This window comes from Heloderma suspectum, chromosome 1 (genome assembly GCF_057233095.1).
Source record: "Heloderma suspectum isolate Gila_16-S chromosome 1, 16-S_ref, whole genome shotgun sequence".
Classification (NCBI taxonomy): Eukaryota; Metazoa; Chordata; class Lepidosauria; order Squamata; family Helodermatidae; genus Heloderma; species Heloderma suspectum.
Window position 1 is genome coordinate 377,266,297 of NC_139458.1, and position 15,098 is coordinate 377,281,394.

The 15,098-nt window shown below is 42.0% G+C and overlaps 1 protein-coding gene across 1 annotated transcript in view; it reads left to right on the forward strand.

Moving 5' to 3' along the window:
* Window positions 1-15,098, forward strand: part of LOC146359890 (visual pigment-like receptor peropsin) — a 59,696-nt gene that overhangs the window by 20,057 nt on the left and 24,541 nt on the right. The window contains exon 2 of the mRNA XM_084828324.1: window positions 10,557-10,762. Coding sequence (XP_084684450.1) covers window positions 10,557-10,762 — 206 coding nt within the window. The remainder of the gene's footprint in view (window positions 1-10,556; window positions 10,763-15,098) is intronic.

Consider the following 15,098-nt stretch of genomic DNA (forward strand, 5'->3'; position numbering starts at 1 on the left):
ACTAACTGGTAAAAATGACAAGCTAGGCTATCCCCACTCTGCTTGGCCTAGTAGGACAAAAGGACAAGTCATTTTCCCAGCCTCTTGGGTCTTTCACAAAGGCAACAGATCATGGCCATTCAGCTAGCACTCACAGGCACGGCCTGGTCAAGTGACATGCCTTTGAGGGGAAGAGAGAAAGGCCTCCCACATAGGGCATCTCACATAGGGCATCTCTACACCAGCCTTGGTGTAGAGATCTACATCGACATCTTGGGAATCAGCGAACTAAAATGGACAGGCATGGGCGAATTTAATTCAGGTGACCATCATATCTACTATTGTGGGCAAGAATCCCTTAGAAGAAATGGAGTAGCACTCATAGTCAACAAAAGGGTGGGAAAAGCAGTACTGGGGTACAATCTTAAAAATGATAGAATGATCTCAGTACGAATCCAAGGCAAACCATTCAACATCACAGTAATTCAAGTCTATGCCCCAACCACTGAGGCTGAAGAAGCTGAGGTTGATCGGTTCTATGAAGACCTACAACACCTTCTAGAACTAACACCAAAAAAAGATGTCCTCTTCATCATAGGGGATTGGAATGGTAAAGTAGGAAGTCAAGAAATCACCGGGATAACAGGCAGGCATGGCCTTGGTGTACAAAATGAAGCAGGACAAAAGCTAATAGAGTTTTGCCAAGAGAACATGCTGATCATAGCAAACACTCTTTTCCAACAGCATAAGAGGCGACTCTACACATGGACGTCACCAGATGGTCAATATCGAAATCAGATTGATTATGTCCTTTGCAGCCAAAGATGGAGAAGCTCCATACAGTCAGTAAAAACAAGATCTGGAGCTGACTGTGGCTCAGATCATGAGCTGCTTCTTGCAAAATTTCGGCTTAAATTGAAGAACGTCGGGAAAACCACTAAACCGTTCAGGCATGACCTAAATCATATCCCTTATGAATATACAGTGGAGGTGAGGAATAGATTTCAGGGATTAGACCTGATAGACAGAGTGCCTGAGGAACTATGGACGGAGGTCCGTAACATTGTTCAGGAGGCAGCAACTCAATCCATCCCAAAGAAAAAGAAATGCAAGAAAGCCAAGTGGCTGTCTGATGAGGCTTTACAAGTAGCTGAGGAAAGAAGGGAAGCGAAAAGCAAGGGAGAAAGGGGAAGATATACCCAACTGAATGCAGAGTTCCAGAGAATAGCAAGGAGAGACAAGAAGGCCTTCTTAAATGAACAATGCAAAGAAATCGAGGAAAACAACAGAATGGGAAAGACTAGAGATCTCTTCAAGAAAATTGGAGATCTCAAGGGAACGTTTTGTGCAAAGACGGGCATGATAAAGGACAAAGAAGGCAGGGACCTAACAGAAGCAGATGAGATTAAGAAGAGGTGGCAAGAATACACAGAAGAACTATACAGGAAAGATCTGAATGTCCCTGATAGCCATGATAGTGCGGTCACTGAACTTGAGCCGGACATCCTCGAGAGTGAAGTCAAGTGGGCCTTAGGAAGCATTACTAACAACAAAGCTAGCGGAGATGACAGTATTCCAGCCGAGCTATTTAAAATCCTAAAAGATGATGCTGTTAAAGTGCTGCATTCAATATGCCAACAAATCTGGAACACTCAACAGTGGCCACAAGACTGGAAAAGGTCAGTTTACATTCCAATTCCAAAGAAGGGCAACGCCAAAGAGTGTTCAAACTACCGCACAATTGCGCTCATTTCACATGCCAGCAAGGTGATGCTCAAAATCCTACAAGCTAGGCTTCAGCAGTATGCGAACCGAGAACTACCGGAAGTACAAGCTGGGTTTCGAAGAGGCAGAGGAACTAGAGATCAAATCGCCAACATTCGCTGCATCATGGAGAAAGCAAGAGAATTCCAGAAAAATGTCTATTTCTGCTTCATTGACTACGCTAAAGCCTTTGATTGTGTGGATCACAACAAACTGTGGCAAATTCTTAAAGTGATGGGACTACCAGACCACCTTACCTGTCTCCTGAGAAACCTGTACGAGGGTCAAGAAGCAACAGTAAGAACCAGACATGGAACAACCGATTGGTTCAAAATTGGGAAAGGAGTACGACAAGGCTGCATATTGTCACCCTGCTTATTTAACTTATATGCAGAGTATATCATGAGAAATGCCGGGTTGGATGAATCAGAGGTCGGAATTAAGATTGCTGGGAGAATTATCAACAACCTCCGATATGCAGACGATACCACCCTAATGGCAGAAAGCGAAGAGGATCCCAAGAGCCTCTTGTTGAGGGTGAAAGAGGAGAGTGCAAAAGCTGGTTTGAAACTCAACATTAAAAAAACTAAGATCATGGCATCTGGCCCCATCACTTCCTGGCATATAGAAGGGGAAGAAATGGAAGCAGTGACACATTTTACTTTCTTGGGCTCCAAGATCACCGCAGACGGTGACTGTAGCCATGAAATTCAAAGACGCTTGCTCCTTGGGAGGAAAGCTATGGCAAACCTAGACAGCATAGTAAGAAGCAGAGACATCACCTTGCCGACAAAGGTCCGTCTAATCAAAGCTATGGTTTTCCCAGTAGTAATGTATGGCTGTGAGAGCTGGACTATAAGGAAGGCTGAGCGCCGAAGAATTGATGCTTTCGAACTGTGGTGCTGGAGAAGACTCTTACGAGTCCCCTGGACTGCAAGGAAGTCAAATCAGTCCATCCTAAAGGAAATCAACCCTGAGTGCTCATTGGAAGGACAGATAATGAAGCTGAAGCTCAAATATTTTGGCCACCTAATGCGAAGAGAAAACTCTCTGGAAAAGACCCTGATGCTGGGAAAGACTGAAGGCAAAAGGAGAAGGGGACGGCAGAGGATGAGATGGCTAGATAGCATCACGGATGCAATGAATATGAACTTGAGCACGCTCCGGGAGAGAGCGCAGGACAGGAAGGCCTGGCGTGCTATGGTCCATGGGGTCACAAAGAGTCGGACACGACTGAACGACTGAACAACAACAACAACAACACCAGCCTAAAACCCTACATTTAAAACGGAGCTTTCTGCTTCCATTTTAAGTGCATGATCACAACTACCTTTTTCATGTGCTTCCTTTCCCGGCCTCCCCTTCCCCCCTCCTTCTCCCCGTATCTGAGTCTTCCATCATCTTTCATTGATCTTGCTCCTCCTCTTGCCACTTTTACTCTTTTCATGGAGGAAACTGAAGGGGAACACAATGGAGTAATTTGATAGCTCATTATCTGCGATCTATTTAAAAACGAAACAAAGGGCATCTAGTGCAGGAGACGCCTTGAATGATCACGGCTTCATGTAAAGAGCCTGCAAACTTCCATGAAGGAGTAATCTTAATCACAGGGTAAAAGCTCCATGTCAAGGAGCCCTAAAATTCTCTTTGCAATCAGTTATTAGGATTAGGTTATACAGGATTCCTAAAAAGTAATTTAGACTAAACACAAACCATTACAATACTTGCACATTTCCCATAATGATTTATATGGAGGCATAGCTCTAATCCCCCTTCATGGATCACTGCCTTGTTGTGGCGAAAGGGCTTGCGTAACTCAGTGAAGCCATAAGCTATGCCGTGCAGGGCCACCCAAGACGGACAGGTCATGGTGGAGAGTTCTGACAAAATTTGGTCCACTGGAGAAGGAAATGGCAACCCACTCCAGTATTCTTGCCAAGAAAACCCCATGGAACGTATCACAAGGCTAAAAGAGATGACACCGGAAGATGAGCCCCTCAGGTCGGAAGGTGTCCACTATGCTACTGGGGAAGAGCAGAGGGTATTTCCAAGTAGCACCAGAAAGAGTGAAGCGGCTGGGCCAAAACCAAAAGGACACTCAGCTGTGGATGTGTCTGGTGGTGAAAAGAAAGTCTGATGATGTAAAGAACAATATTGTTTAGGAACCTGGAATGTAAGATCAATGAATCAAGGTAAGCTGGAGGTGGTCAAACATGAGATGGCAAGATTGAACATCGACATCTTGGGAATCAGCGAACTAAAATGGACAGGCATGGGTGAATTTAATTCAGGTGACCATCATATCTACTACTGTGGGCAAGAATCCCTTAGAAGAAATGGAGTAGCACTCATAGTCAACAAAAGGGTGGGAAAAGCAGTACTGGGGTACAATCTCAAAAACGATAGAATAATCTCAGTATGAATCCAAGGCAAACCATTCAGCATCACAGTAATTCAAGTCTATGCCCCAACCACTGATGCCGAACAAGCTGAGGTTGATCGGTTCTATGAAGACCTACAACACCTTCTAGAACTAACACCAAAAAAAGATGTCCTCTTCATCATAGGGGATTGGAATGCTAAAGTAGGAAGTCAAGAAATCACCGGGATAACAGGCAAGCATGGCCTTGGTGTACAAAATGAAGCAGGACAAAGGCTAATAGAGTTTTGCCAAGAGAACACGCTGATCATAGCAAACACTCTTTTCCAACAGCACAAGAGGCGACTCTACACATGGACATCACCTGATGATCAATATCGAAATCAGATTGATTATGTACTTTGCAGCCAAAGATGGAGAAGCTCCATACAGTTAGTAAAAACAAGACCTAGAGCTGACTGTGGCTCAGATCATGAGCTGCTTCTTGCAAAATTTCGGCTTAAATTGAAGAACGTCGGGAAAACCACTAAACCATTCAGGTATGACCTAAATCATATCCCTTATGAATATACAGTGGAGGTGAGGAATAGATTTAAGGGATTAGACCTGATAGACAGAGTGCCTGAGGAACTATGGACGGAGGTCTGTAACATTGTTCAGGAGGCAGCAACTTAATCCATCCCAAAGAAAAAGCAATGCAAGAAAGCAAAGTGGCTGTCTGATGAGGCTTTACAAGTAGCTGAGGAAAGAAGGGAAGCGAAAAGCAAGGGAGAAAGGGGAAGATATATCCAACTGAATGCAGAGTTCCAGAGAATAGCAAGGAGAGACAAGAAGGCCTTCTTAAATGAACAATGCAAAGAAATTGAGGGAAAAAATAGCATGGGAAAGACTAGAGATCTTTTCAAGAAAATCAGAGATCTCAAGGGAACGTTTTGTGCGAAGACGGGCATGATAAAGGACAAAGAAGGCAGGGACCTAACAGAAGCAGATGAGATTAAGAAGAGGTGGAAAAAATACACAGAAGAACTATACAGGAAAGATCTGAATGTCCCTGATAGCCATGATAGTGCGGTCACTGAACTTGAGCCGGACATCCCACAGAGTGAAGTCAAGTGGGCCTTAGGAAGCATTATTAACAACAAAGCTAGTGGAGATGACAGTATTCCAGCTGAGCTATTTAAAATCCTAAAAGATGATGCTGTTAAAGTGCTGCACTCAATATGCCAACAAATTTGGAACACTCAACAGTGGCCACAAGACAGGAAAAGGTCAGTTCACATCCCAATTCCAAAGAAGGGCAATGCCAAAGAGTGTTCAAACTACTGTACAATTGCGCTCATTTCACATGCCAGCAAGGTGATGCTCAAAATCCTACAAGCTAGGCTTCAGCAGTATGTGAACCGAGAACTACCGGAAGTACAAGAACCGATCAACCTCAGCTTCTTCGGCATCAGTGGTTGGGGCACAGACTTGAATTACTGTGATGTTGAATGGTTTGCCTTGGATTCGTACTGAGATCATTCTATCGTTTTTAAGATTGTACCCCAGTACTGCTTTTCCCACCCTTTTGTTGACTATGAGTGCTACTCCATTTCTTCTAAGGGATTCTTGCCCACAGTAGTAGATATAATGGTCACCTGAATTAAATTCACCCATGCTTGTCCATTTTAGTTCGTTGATTCCCAAGATGCCGATGTTCAATCTTGCCATCTCATGTTTGACCACCTCCAGCTTACCTTGATTCATTGATCTTACATTCCAGGTTCCTAAACAATATTGTTCTTTACAGCATCGGATTTTCCTTTCACCACCAGACACATCCACAGCTGAGTGTCCTTTCGGCTTTGGCCCAGCCGCTTCACTCTTTCTTGTGCTACTTGGAAATTCCCTCTGCTCTTCCCCAGTAGTATATTGGACACCTTCCGACCTGAGGGGCTCATCTTCCGGCGTCATATCTTTTAGCCTTGTGATACGTTCCATGGGGTTTTCTTGGCAAGAATACTGGAGTGGGTTGCCATTTCCTTCTCCAGTGGACCAAATTTTGTCAGAACTCTCTGCCATGACCTGTCCGTCTTGGGTGGCCCTGCACGGCATAGCTTATGGCTTCACTGAGTTACGCAAACCCTTTCGCCACAACAAGGCAGTGATCCACGAAGGGGAATCTTTAAGACTAGCCATTTCCAAATAGACTCAAAATTAACCCTGAAATCTTCAGGATTTAAGAAAGCTCTCTGGCTACTCATAGAGTTTCCAGCTTTCCTTTGAAAAAATTGGGGTGTGAGATTTAAATTTTGTCACATAATCATCTGTTAATTTAGAGTGTGCCTTAGGTTTTGTCTTCACTAACTGTGAATATATGTTACTACCCCAATAAAAGTAACTGAAGTGGAATTCTGGGAAATGCTGACTCCTGAGCAATTGTGTTAGAGTTTTGAATGAGTGGGGTTGTCTGCTTAGATCTTTGGTGAGTTGATGAGAATGTTTTAAACAATAAACATTTGAACCACCTTCTGATACCAAATTGAAAAAATGGCAAAAACTAATGGAGATGTTTATTAATAATGGCAGAAAGGAAAAGATTGCCAGGAGTGCAAAGTATAGACATCTTAAAAGGGAGATGGTCTATTACTAATCTCAAAATGGAAAATGGTAACAAACCAGTCTATAAACTACTATGGGGCTTGAATTTTATTGTCATTATTTCATAACAAAAAGGAACATCTGTTACATAGATACTTGTCAAGACTTTTGCTTGCCACTGAACGTTTAGAAGCTGTGGCTCATTGGAAAACTAGAGATGTAAGGTCAGAAAAGCATTGGATTTGATCAATTACTCTTTCTGAGAAACTGACACATAATATGAGAGTTCTAAGAGAAAGAGAATCAGATTATGTTTTCACAGCTACCTGGTTTCCTTTCATCACTTATATCAATGAGAATAATTACAGGGGGAGTCAACCAGCTGCCCAACTCAGTTTCTGGAGAGACAAGTTCTAAGCACTTGTCACATATAATATGTTCTCAATGATTCCATTTACTTCATACTTACCTGCATTGTGATCCCTCAGTCTATGTATGTATTGTTGGTTTATTATTAATAATAAAATTGAGGGGAAATAAACATTTGATTTTTACTGCCACTTCAGGCTGAGTGGCCCTTTAGAATTTTCTGGCTTTGCCTTGAGTTTACCCTCTTGCTAGAAGATAACCTTCTGGTCAGGCCTGTAAATGTCTGGCAGGTTGGTACCCCAAAACCACACAAAAGCACGTAATTGCTCATTTTTCCCCTTTAGACCATAATGTTGATCCAAATGACTTGGCAGTGTCCCATCAATGGTTGCAGTGTACCTCTGTCTTGTATTGTTGGAACAATTCATCTGAGTTGTAATTTAACACACTAGTTGTCGTTTATTTGTTCAGTCGCTTCCGACTCTTCGTGACTTCATGGACCAGCCCACGCAAGAGCTTCCTGTCGGCCGTCGCCACCCCCAGCTCCCCCAAAGTCGAGTCCGTCACCTCCAGAATATCATCCATCCATCTTGCCCTTGGTCGGCCCCTCTTCCCTTTGCCTTCCACTTTCCCTAGCATCAGCATCTTCTCCAGGGTATCCTGTCTTCTCATGATGTGGCCAAAGTACTTCAGTTTTGCCTTTAAAATCATTCCCTCAAGTGAGCAGTCTGGCTTTATTTCCTGGAGTATGGACTGGTTTGATCTTTTTGCAGTCCAAGGCACTCTCAGAATTTTCCTCCAGCACCACAGTTCAAACGCATCTATCTTCCTTCGCTCAGCCTTCCTTATCTCCAGCTCTCGCAGCCATAGGTTACTACGGGGAATACCATTGCTTTAACTATGCAGACCTTTGTTGTCAGTGTGATGTCTCTGCTCTTCACTATTTTATCAAGATTTGTCATTGCTCTCCTCCCAAGAAGTAAACGTCTTCTGATTTCCTGGCTGCAGTCAGCATCTGCAGTAATCTTTGCACCTAGAAATGCAAAGTCTGTCACTGCCTCCACGTTTTCTCCCTCTGTTTGCCAGTTATCAATCAAGCTGGAGCTTAGTTTCACTGGGAATATAAAAAATGCTACAGTTACTTTGAATAATATCATTTAATTAATAAGCTTGGAAATGTTGGATTAAAAATGAAAAAAAGCAGATATAATAAGTGAAAGTCTTCAGTACCTTTTTTTCATTGTAAATATATAAAGATTATCCCTCCCCCCTGCACACACATACAGCTTTTCTACATGAGGCATTTATCATGCACGCATCATTCCCTACTCACAGTTGTTTACAGGTTCTTTAGACAACAGAGCGCCAGCGATACAGCCACCATTGCCATATCGCTGGCTGGGCTGACTGACTCCGGACGCAAATGGCGTAGCAGATGCCATTTGCAGCTGGAAAGCAATTAGATTAAGCTAAATACAGCTGTAAATGGCTGCATATGGCTTAAACTAAGGGCTTTACAGCCGCAAATGGCATAGTGGACGCCATTTGTGTCTCTGGTTTTTCATGCGATAGGCTAGCCTATCGGGGAGGATCCAGCCAGGGAGGATTCCTCAGGGAGGCAGAGGTAAGTGATCCATTCCTCCACCAACTCCAGAGGCTGGATTCAAAAGAATCACTGGGGTCCATGGAGGAATTCTCCACCATCCCTAGAAGGCAGCCCATTTGGTATAAACCTCCTAAAATGAAGTACTTATGTAGAGCTTTTCTACAAGAGGCATTTATTGTACACTCATCATTCCTTACTCATGGTTGTTTACATGTTCTTTAGGGGATGTCGTGACCCTCCAGTTTTGCTTCTGTTTTTTAAGAGCACTTTCGCTCTTTTTTCTTTCGCTGTTTTTAAGAGCAGGTTTTTTTAGAGCAGGGAAAGTGGGGTATTAGTTGTGAAAGTGAAAGAAAACATATTTTCCTATTTTATTCCATTATAGCACAGCACCACCTAAAGGTTGCGTAGCAGAAAAGCAAGTAAAGAAAAGGTCTTTGTGTAGAGCTTGGATCTCAATTCTGTGACAAAAGCAAAAGCAGATTAACAGCCTTGTGTAGAAAGCCTGCTAGTCACATTTTAAAATCTATATTTCACAGTTGGACAACAAAATGCGATAGTTATGTATACTAGAGGTTGGCAATGTGAGTACAGTTGCCAACTCTTGAAAATTCTGGTACCTGGTGCCTTGAGGTGGAATCCCCTAAATCAGATGCCAGAGCCCAGAGCGCATCTAGAGGTGAAGAAGGGAGAGAGGAGGGTAGCCGAGAGCGCATCTAGAGGTGAAGAAGGGAGAGAAGAGGGTAGCCCAGACCTTAACAAAAATACTCCCTTGAAATACTATAGCTTCCCCCCCGCAAAAAAAAAACCTGCTGCTAGATTGATCCAAGGCCATCTAAGGATACGTCTATCAGTGGCTACCAGTCATGATGAAGATACAGTTCCTCCAGGATCAGAGGTAGCATGCTTATGTAGCCAGATGCTTGGGAACACAAGTGGGGAGATGCTATTGCTCTCATGTCCTACTTGGGCTTCCATAGGCAGCTGATTAGCCACTACATGAACAGAATGCTGGACTAGATATGCCTTTGGGAGAGCTTCTGCTCTGAAAGGTGGCCAAGAAATATTTTAAATAAATAAATAAATAAATATTTATTTTATTAAATAAATAAAATAAATAAATTGGTCTGATTCAGCAAGGCCCTTCTTATTTCCTTATTAGGTTTCCAGCAGTAGTCATACAACCCACAAACAGGGCATCCCCAGTTGTTTCTTCCCAGCATCTGATTCTCAGAGTCATAGTGCTTTTGAGAATGGAGGCTTCACTTAGCTATCATGCCTTCATCTCAATGACTGTATAACTGGATTGATTGTTCTGCAAAGTATCCCAGAAGAATTATTTCAAGCTCATGATTATATCCATCTAATGGGGAGATTAAAAAATATACTCAAGCTCCCTCAATCCGCCCAAATGTGTTAACCATCTAGTTGGTTGTAAGCTTCTTGATAAACAGATGGTCCCCATTTGCAGGCTGAATATGATGTTGTATAGCTTTCTAAATCCTGCCTTGAAGTCTATGAAGGCAAGACTTTATCCCTTGAAGCTATGTTTCTTCTAGAATGGCCATCTTATCCATCAACCTGGGGTCATGCAGAAAATATATTATGAAGCACAGGGTGAAATTTGTTTTGTGAACCAGCCGGAGGGCTTCAGCTACTGGGCAGTATAGAAAATAGAAATCTGTTTTCAATCAGTGAATACCTATATAACAAGCATAAGTTGAATAAACAGTATAAAACCATAGCTGGGGTCATTTGACACTGTTTAGAAGCAACCATGAATTATGATTATATGCCATGTATTTGTACTATGAACAGTTTCTTACTTAGATGTCACTACTATCACTACTGTTTATAGCATTTTATTCCCCTCCCCCCCAGGTTGGATGTCTTGGTTTGGGAACAGCATTGTAATTTTTGTACTATATAAACAGAGAGCTGTCCTTCAGCCCACGGATTACCTGACATTTAACCTGGCTATATCTGATGCCAGTGTCTCTCTCTTCGGTTACTCTCGTGGGATCATTGAAATCTTTAATGTATTCAGAGATGATGGATTTCTTATCACATCAATATGGACTTGTCAGGTAAGAGCTAAATGTTGATGGATCATGCAATCATGGAAGACAAATATCACAAAATATAAGGCCTAGAGCTTTTCTAAAGGAGGCATTTATTGTACGCTCACCATTCCCCAGTCATGGAAGTTTACTGGTGATTTAGACAATGTTGTCAAACTCCAGTGTTTCTCCCATGCTTTCCAACCACTTTCCCATTTGTGTGTGTGTACGTGTGTGTGTGAAAATAGGTCTTTTGGGGAATCACAAAATAAAGCACAAATCTCTACCAGTGTAGTTGCATTATTATTCTGCTTTGTTCTGCTATACCATAGCACCACCTAGAGGTTACATAGCAGAAGGTATGGAAAGGCAGGAAAGAAAAAAAACCTTCCATGTAGAGATCTGATCTTACTCCTGCAAAGAATCCAGAAGCAGAAGTAGCAGGATAAACAGGCTCATCTAGAAAAGCTCCTAGTCCAGATGAAATGTGTCAGTCTTGTGTATTCCCTCCTCCCCTCTCCTGTGAAAATTGCCTCCATTCCTTCCCTTGTAACCTCACCTTTAACCATGGTGTAGAGTTAGAACTGCACCAATGCTAGCCATGGTTCCCATCTTATCCAAGGTTTTGAAACTGGTTAAGGGGGAAACCAGTCAGCACTAATCATGGTTTATGTCAGGGCAGATGTAATGCTAAACTAGGCCTGCACAACCTGTGACGCACACAGCCAAATGCAGGTCATCAGCCATATATAGTGGCCTACCTGTACCTGGCACTCAGTAAATCTCCCATCGTTACCACCTGCCCATGAGTGCAAGAACAGTAGGACTGTCAAGCACCTGGCAGACCACAATACATAGCTGCTAGGCTCTGTTTACTGCGTGGATGGGTGCAGGTCTGTGCTAAGCCATAATAACCGCAGGGAAGAGGGAGATCCACTCACTTTAGCCAGAGGGGAATGGAAGTTCACAAACCCACAACCCATCAACCCATTTCTTATTTCTTAACCTAGCTGGTTGGCAGAGGTACATCTGCACTGGGCCTGTGTGTGTGTAAGATTCTCTTATTTCCTATGTAATTTTATTTTCTTTGCATTTTCTTCATTACTGTTACTCACCATTTGATCTTATTTTCCTTGAATTGGTTGCCCAGTGCTAAAGGATAGCATTTATCTATCTGTCACTTACATTATGATCAATTGGAGCATTATTTAAAGTTTTCACCGTTATGCTTATACTTGGAACATTTGTCCAAAAGGGGTGGGGAGGGGAAAAGATGAATACATCTAAACAACTAAGCAAAATATTAAACAACAATTTTGTCTGGTTAGTATAAGTCTTTGGAAACATACTTCACTTAATCCATCATGACAACTTGGTTCATGTGACTATATAATAGTGTCATTCTTTCTCTCAGTGACCTGCACAATGTTAGTCTTTTCAGCAGGCTGAAAGAAGCAACTCCAGCTGCAAGTATGGAGATAATGATGTCAACCAACTTTGATGTCAACTAGTTTTCAAAGAGGATGAGTGACAGTGGATGCTTCTCACAGCTCCCACCAGACCAAGTGCTCCTTTCCTCCCCAGCAGCCTCTCCTCCATCTTGACCTATTTTATTTATTTATGACATTTCTATACATTATAAAATAAAAGGAAAAACCAAAACAAAACCTAGCAGCAAAGATTTAAAATACTATAACAGATTTAAAACAGACATTGAAAGAGTAAAATGCCTGGGAAAATAGAAAGTTCTTCACCTGGAGCTGGAAAGGGCACAACGTAGATGCCAGGCAAGCATCTCTGGGAAGCTCATGCCAAACTTGCCTTAGATGCAGAAAGTGCCAGGTTCAATCCCAGGTTCAATCCAGGTAGGACTGGAAAGGAGTCCTGTCTGAAACCCTGGAGGGCCACTTCTGGTCAGTCAAGCTAGCACTGAACTAGCTGGACCAACAATCTCACTCGGTATAAGGCAGCCTTTTAGGTTCCAGAAAAACTAAAGCGAGTAAAACCTTTGGAGCTCTACCTGCATTTTCAATTGACTTGAACTACTTACAAATTCTTTATTTGGTGAAAAATGTTGATATTGAAACAGTGATGCAGCTAAATAATTTTAGACCTTACACTTAATGGTCTTATCGGGCATTTCTAAAACAAAAACAAAAACCCCCACCTCCGAGCATGTGCAGTTTCTGTTTTAAACTCACTTAAATCACAACACCATCATGACTACAGAAATAACATGGAGTTTGCCGGCCCTACTTGCTGCCGCCCCAATCATTTGCCACTCTCTGGGTGGTCATTGCAGGCCCCTAAGGCTGTAGGGCTCAGATCTTTGGTCCAGCCCTAACCGCACTACTGTACTTGAAGCCTACAAGAAAAATGCATTGCTATCTCTAGTCAAAGCTTGGGAGCCCAGCAGGAGATACTGCAGTTTTTGGAGATCCCTCCCAAAATTGATGTGGCTTTTTCAGTAGGTTACTGGAATACTTGCTTACAAGTTATGGTATCATATAATCTTTTCCCTTTAAAAGAACGTGCAAAATATGTCAGGATTTGGGATTTAGAAATCACTTGCTTTTGGCTGCAATCCTGTGTACGATTAGACTGCAAATCTGCATGCAGTTATTTGCTGCTGAATCCCACTCAAGTCAACAGGATTAAAGCAGCTGATCTGAGTGCAGGATTGCAGCTTCTTTGCTTTGCACAATTCTACCAGATGGAGGATTCATTTCAGAGTCAACGTCTAGCTCTATTATGAATAAAAAGCTAGAGGAAAGCGCTACACATGTGTAAGACTTACATTGTTTAGTAATGGAAATCAGAATTTGGCCACGTTTTGGGTGGAGATGCTAAAACAAATGTCTCATTATTAAAGTTTCATGCAAAAATGTTAGTCATGGGACTGTGTAAATATTTAATTAAAACGAATGCATGTATGTAGCATGTAACAGAGCTTTAAACAGAACTCATGAGGAACTTTGTCCATTTTTAAATCGAAGAACTGTTTTTGTCAACATTTCCTAAGGGAGTAGCATAAGTTAGCTGCCACCTAATTTGTTGAGTGATATTCTGGATATGTCAGATGACAGAAAAAACTATGTCTTTTTACTGTCAATGTTTGTTTGGCTGTCATTTTGACTGGAACTCTGGCTTTAAAGAACAAGCTATTGCCAACACTAACATTCCATTTAAAAATATTTTTTTAAGCAGCAACAAGGAAACTGAAAACGTGTGTTAACACATTTCAGGAACTGCAGTCATAGTATGCTATCAGATATTCATGAGAGGTCCAACACTGAAATCAGTGGTAATATTTTGAAACAAAAACACACATACCAGTACACAATACGACCCTATGTTTTTGAAACATTTTTTTCACTTAAACATTAAGTGCTGGATATTTTAAGTTATGTTCCTGGGTAAACATTATTGAGAAGTCATTTACTCAGTGGCCAAGGAAGAATGTCCAAACATTCATTTAACCAGATCTTCAAATCAATGAGAATGATAATTATGTATGGGAACACTGACATAAGGATTTGTAGCAGAGTGTGAGCTGTAAGACAATCACAGCAGAAACAGCAGAGTTTCTAGACTATGTGTAAAATAGTTTTGGGGTTGGCTACCTTAGAATACAGAAACATTTGTCAGGGACAAAATTAAATTATGGAATTTGCTGCTACAAGATGTGGCCTTTAATTTAAAAAGGGGATTAAACAAATAAATGTTTAACACTAAATATTACCTCCAGGCACCATGACTCTCTCAATGTCAGTCGCTGGGGAACAACAGCAGAAGAGGGCTGTTGTACTTGTGTACTGCTCAGGGGCCTCCTATGGACATCTGGTTTGCTACCAGTGATAGATTAGTTACGAACATAAGAATCCAACATTTTGTTCCCCACAGTGGCCAACCAATTGCCTATGGGAAGCCCATAAGCAGGGCATGAAATTAGCCCTCTCTTGCTGATCCTGGAGGTAGTATATAGCCATTGTGACTAGTAGCCATTGCTAGCTTTATCCTCCATGAATTTGTCTACTCCCCTTTTAAAGCCATCCAAGTTGGTGGCCATCACTAGATATGGTGGTAGTGGATTCCATAGTTTAATTATGCACTGTATGAAGAAGTACTTCCTTTTATCTGTCTTGAATATCCATTCAGTTTCATTGGATGAACCCACATTCAAAGATTATGAGAGAGGGAAAAAAACTTCTCCTTATCCACTTTCTCCACTCCATGCATAGTTTGACACCCCTCCACCATGTTCTCCCTTACTTGCCTTTTTTCTAAGCTAAAAGACCCCTAATGTGACCTTTCCTTGCTCCAGCTCCTTCATCATTTTGGTTAGCTTTCTTTCTTTCTTTAT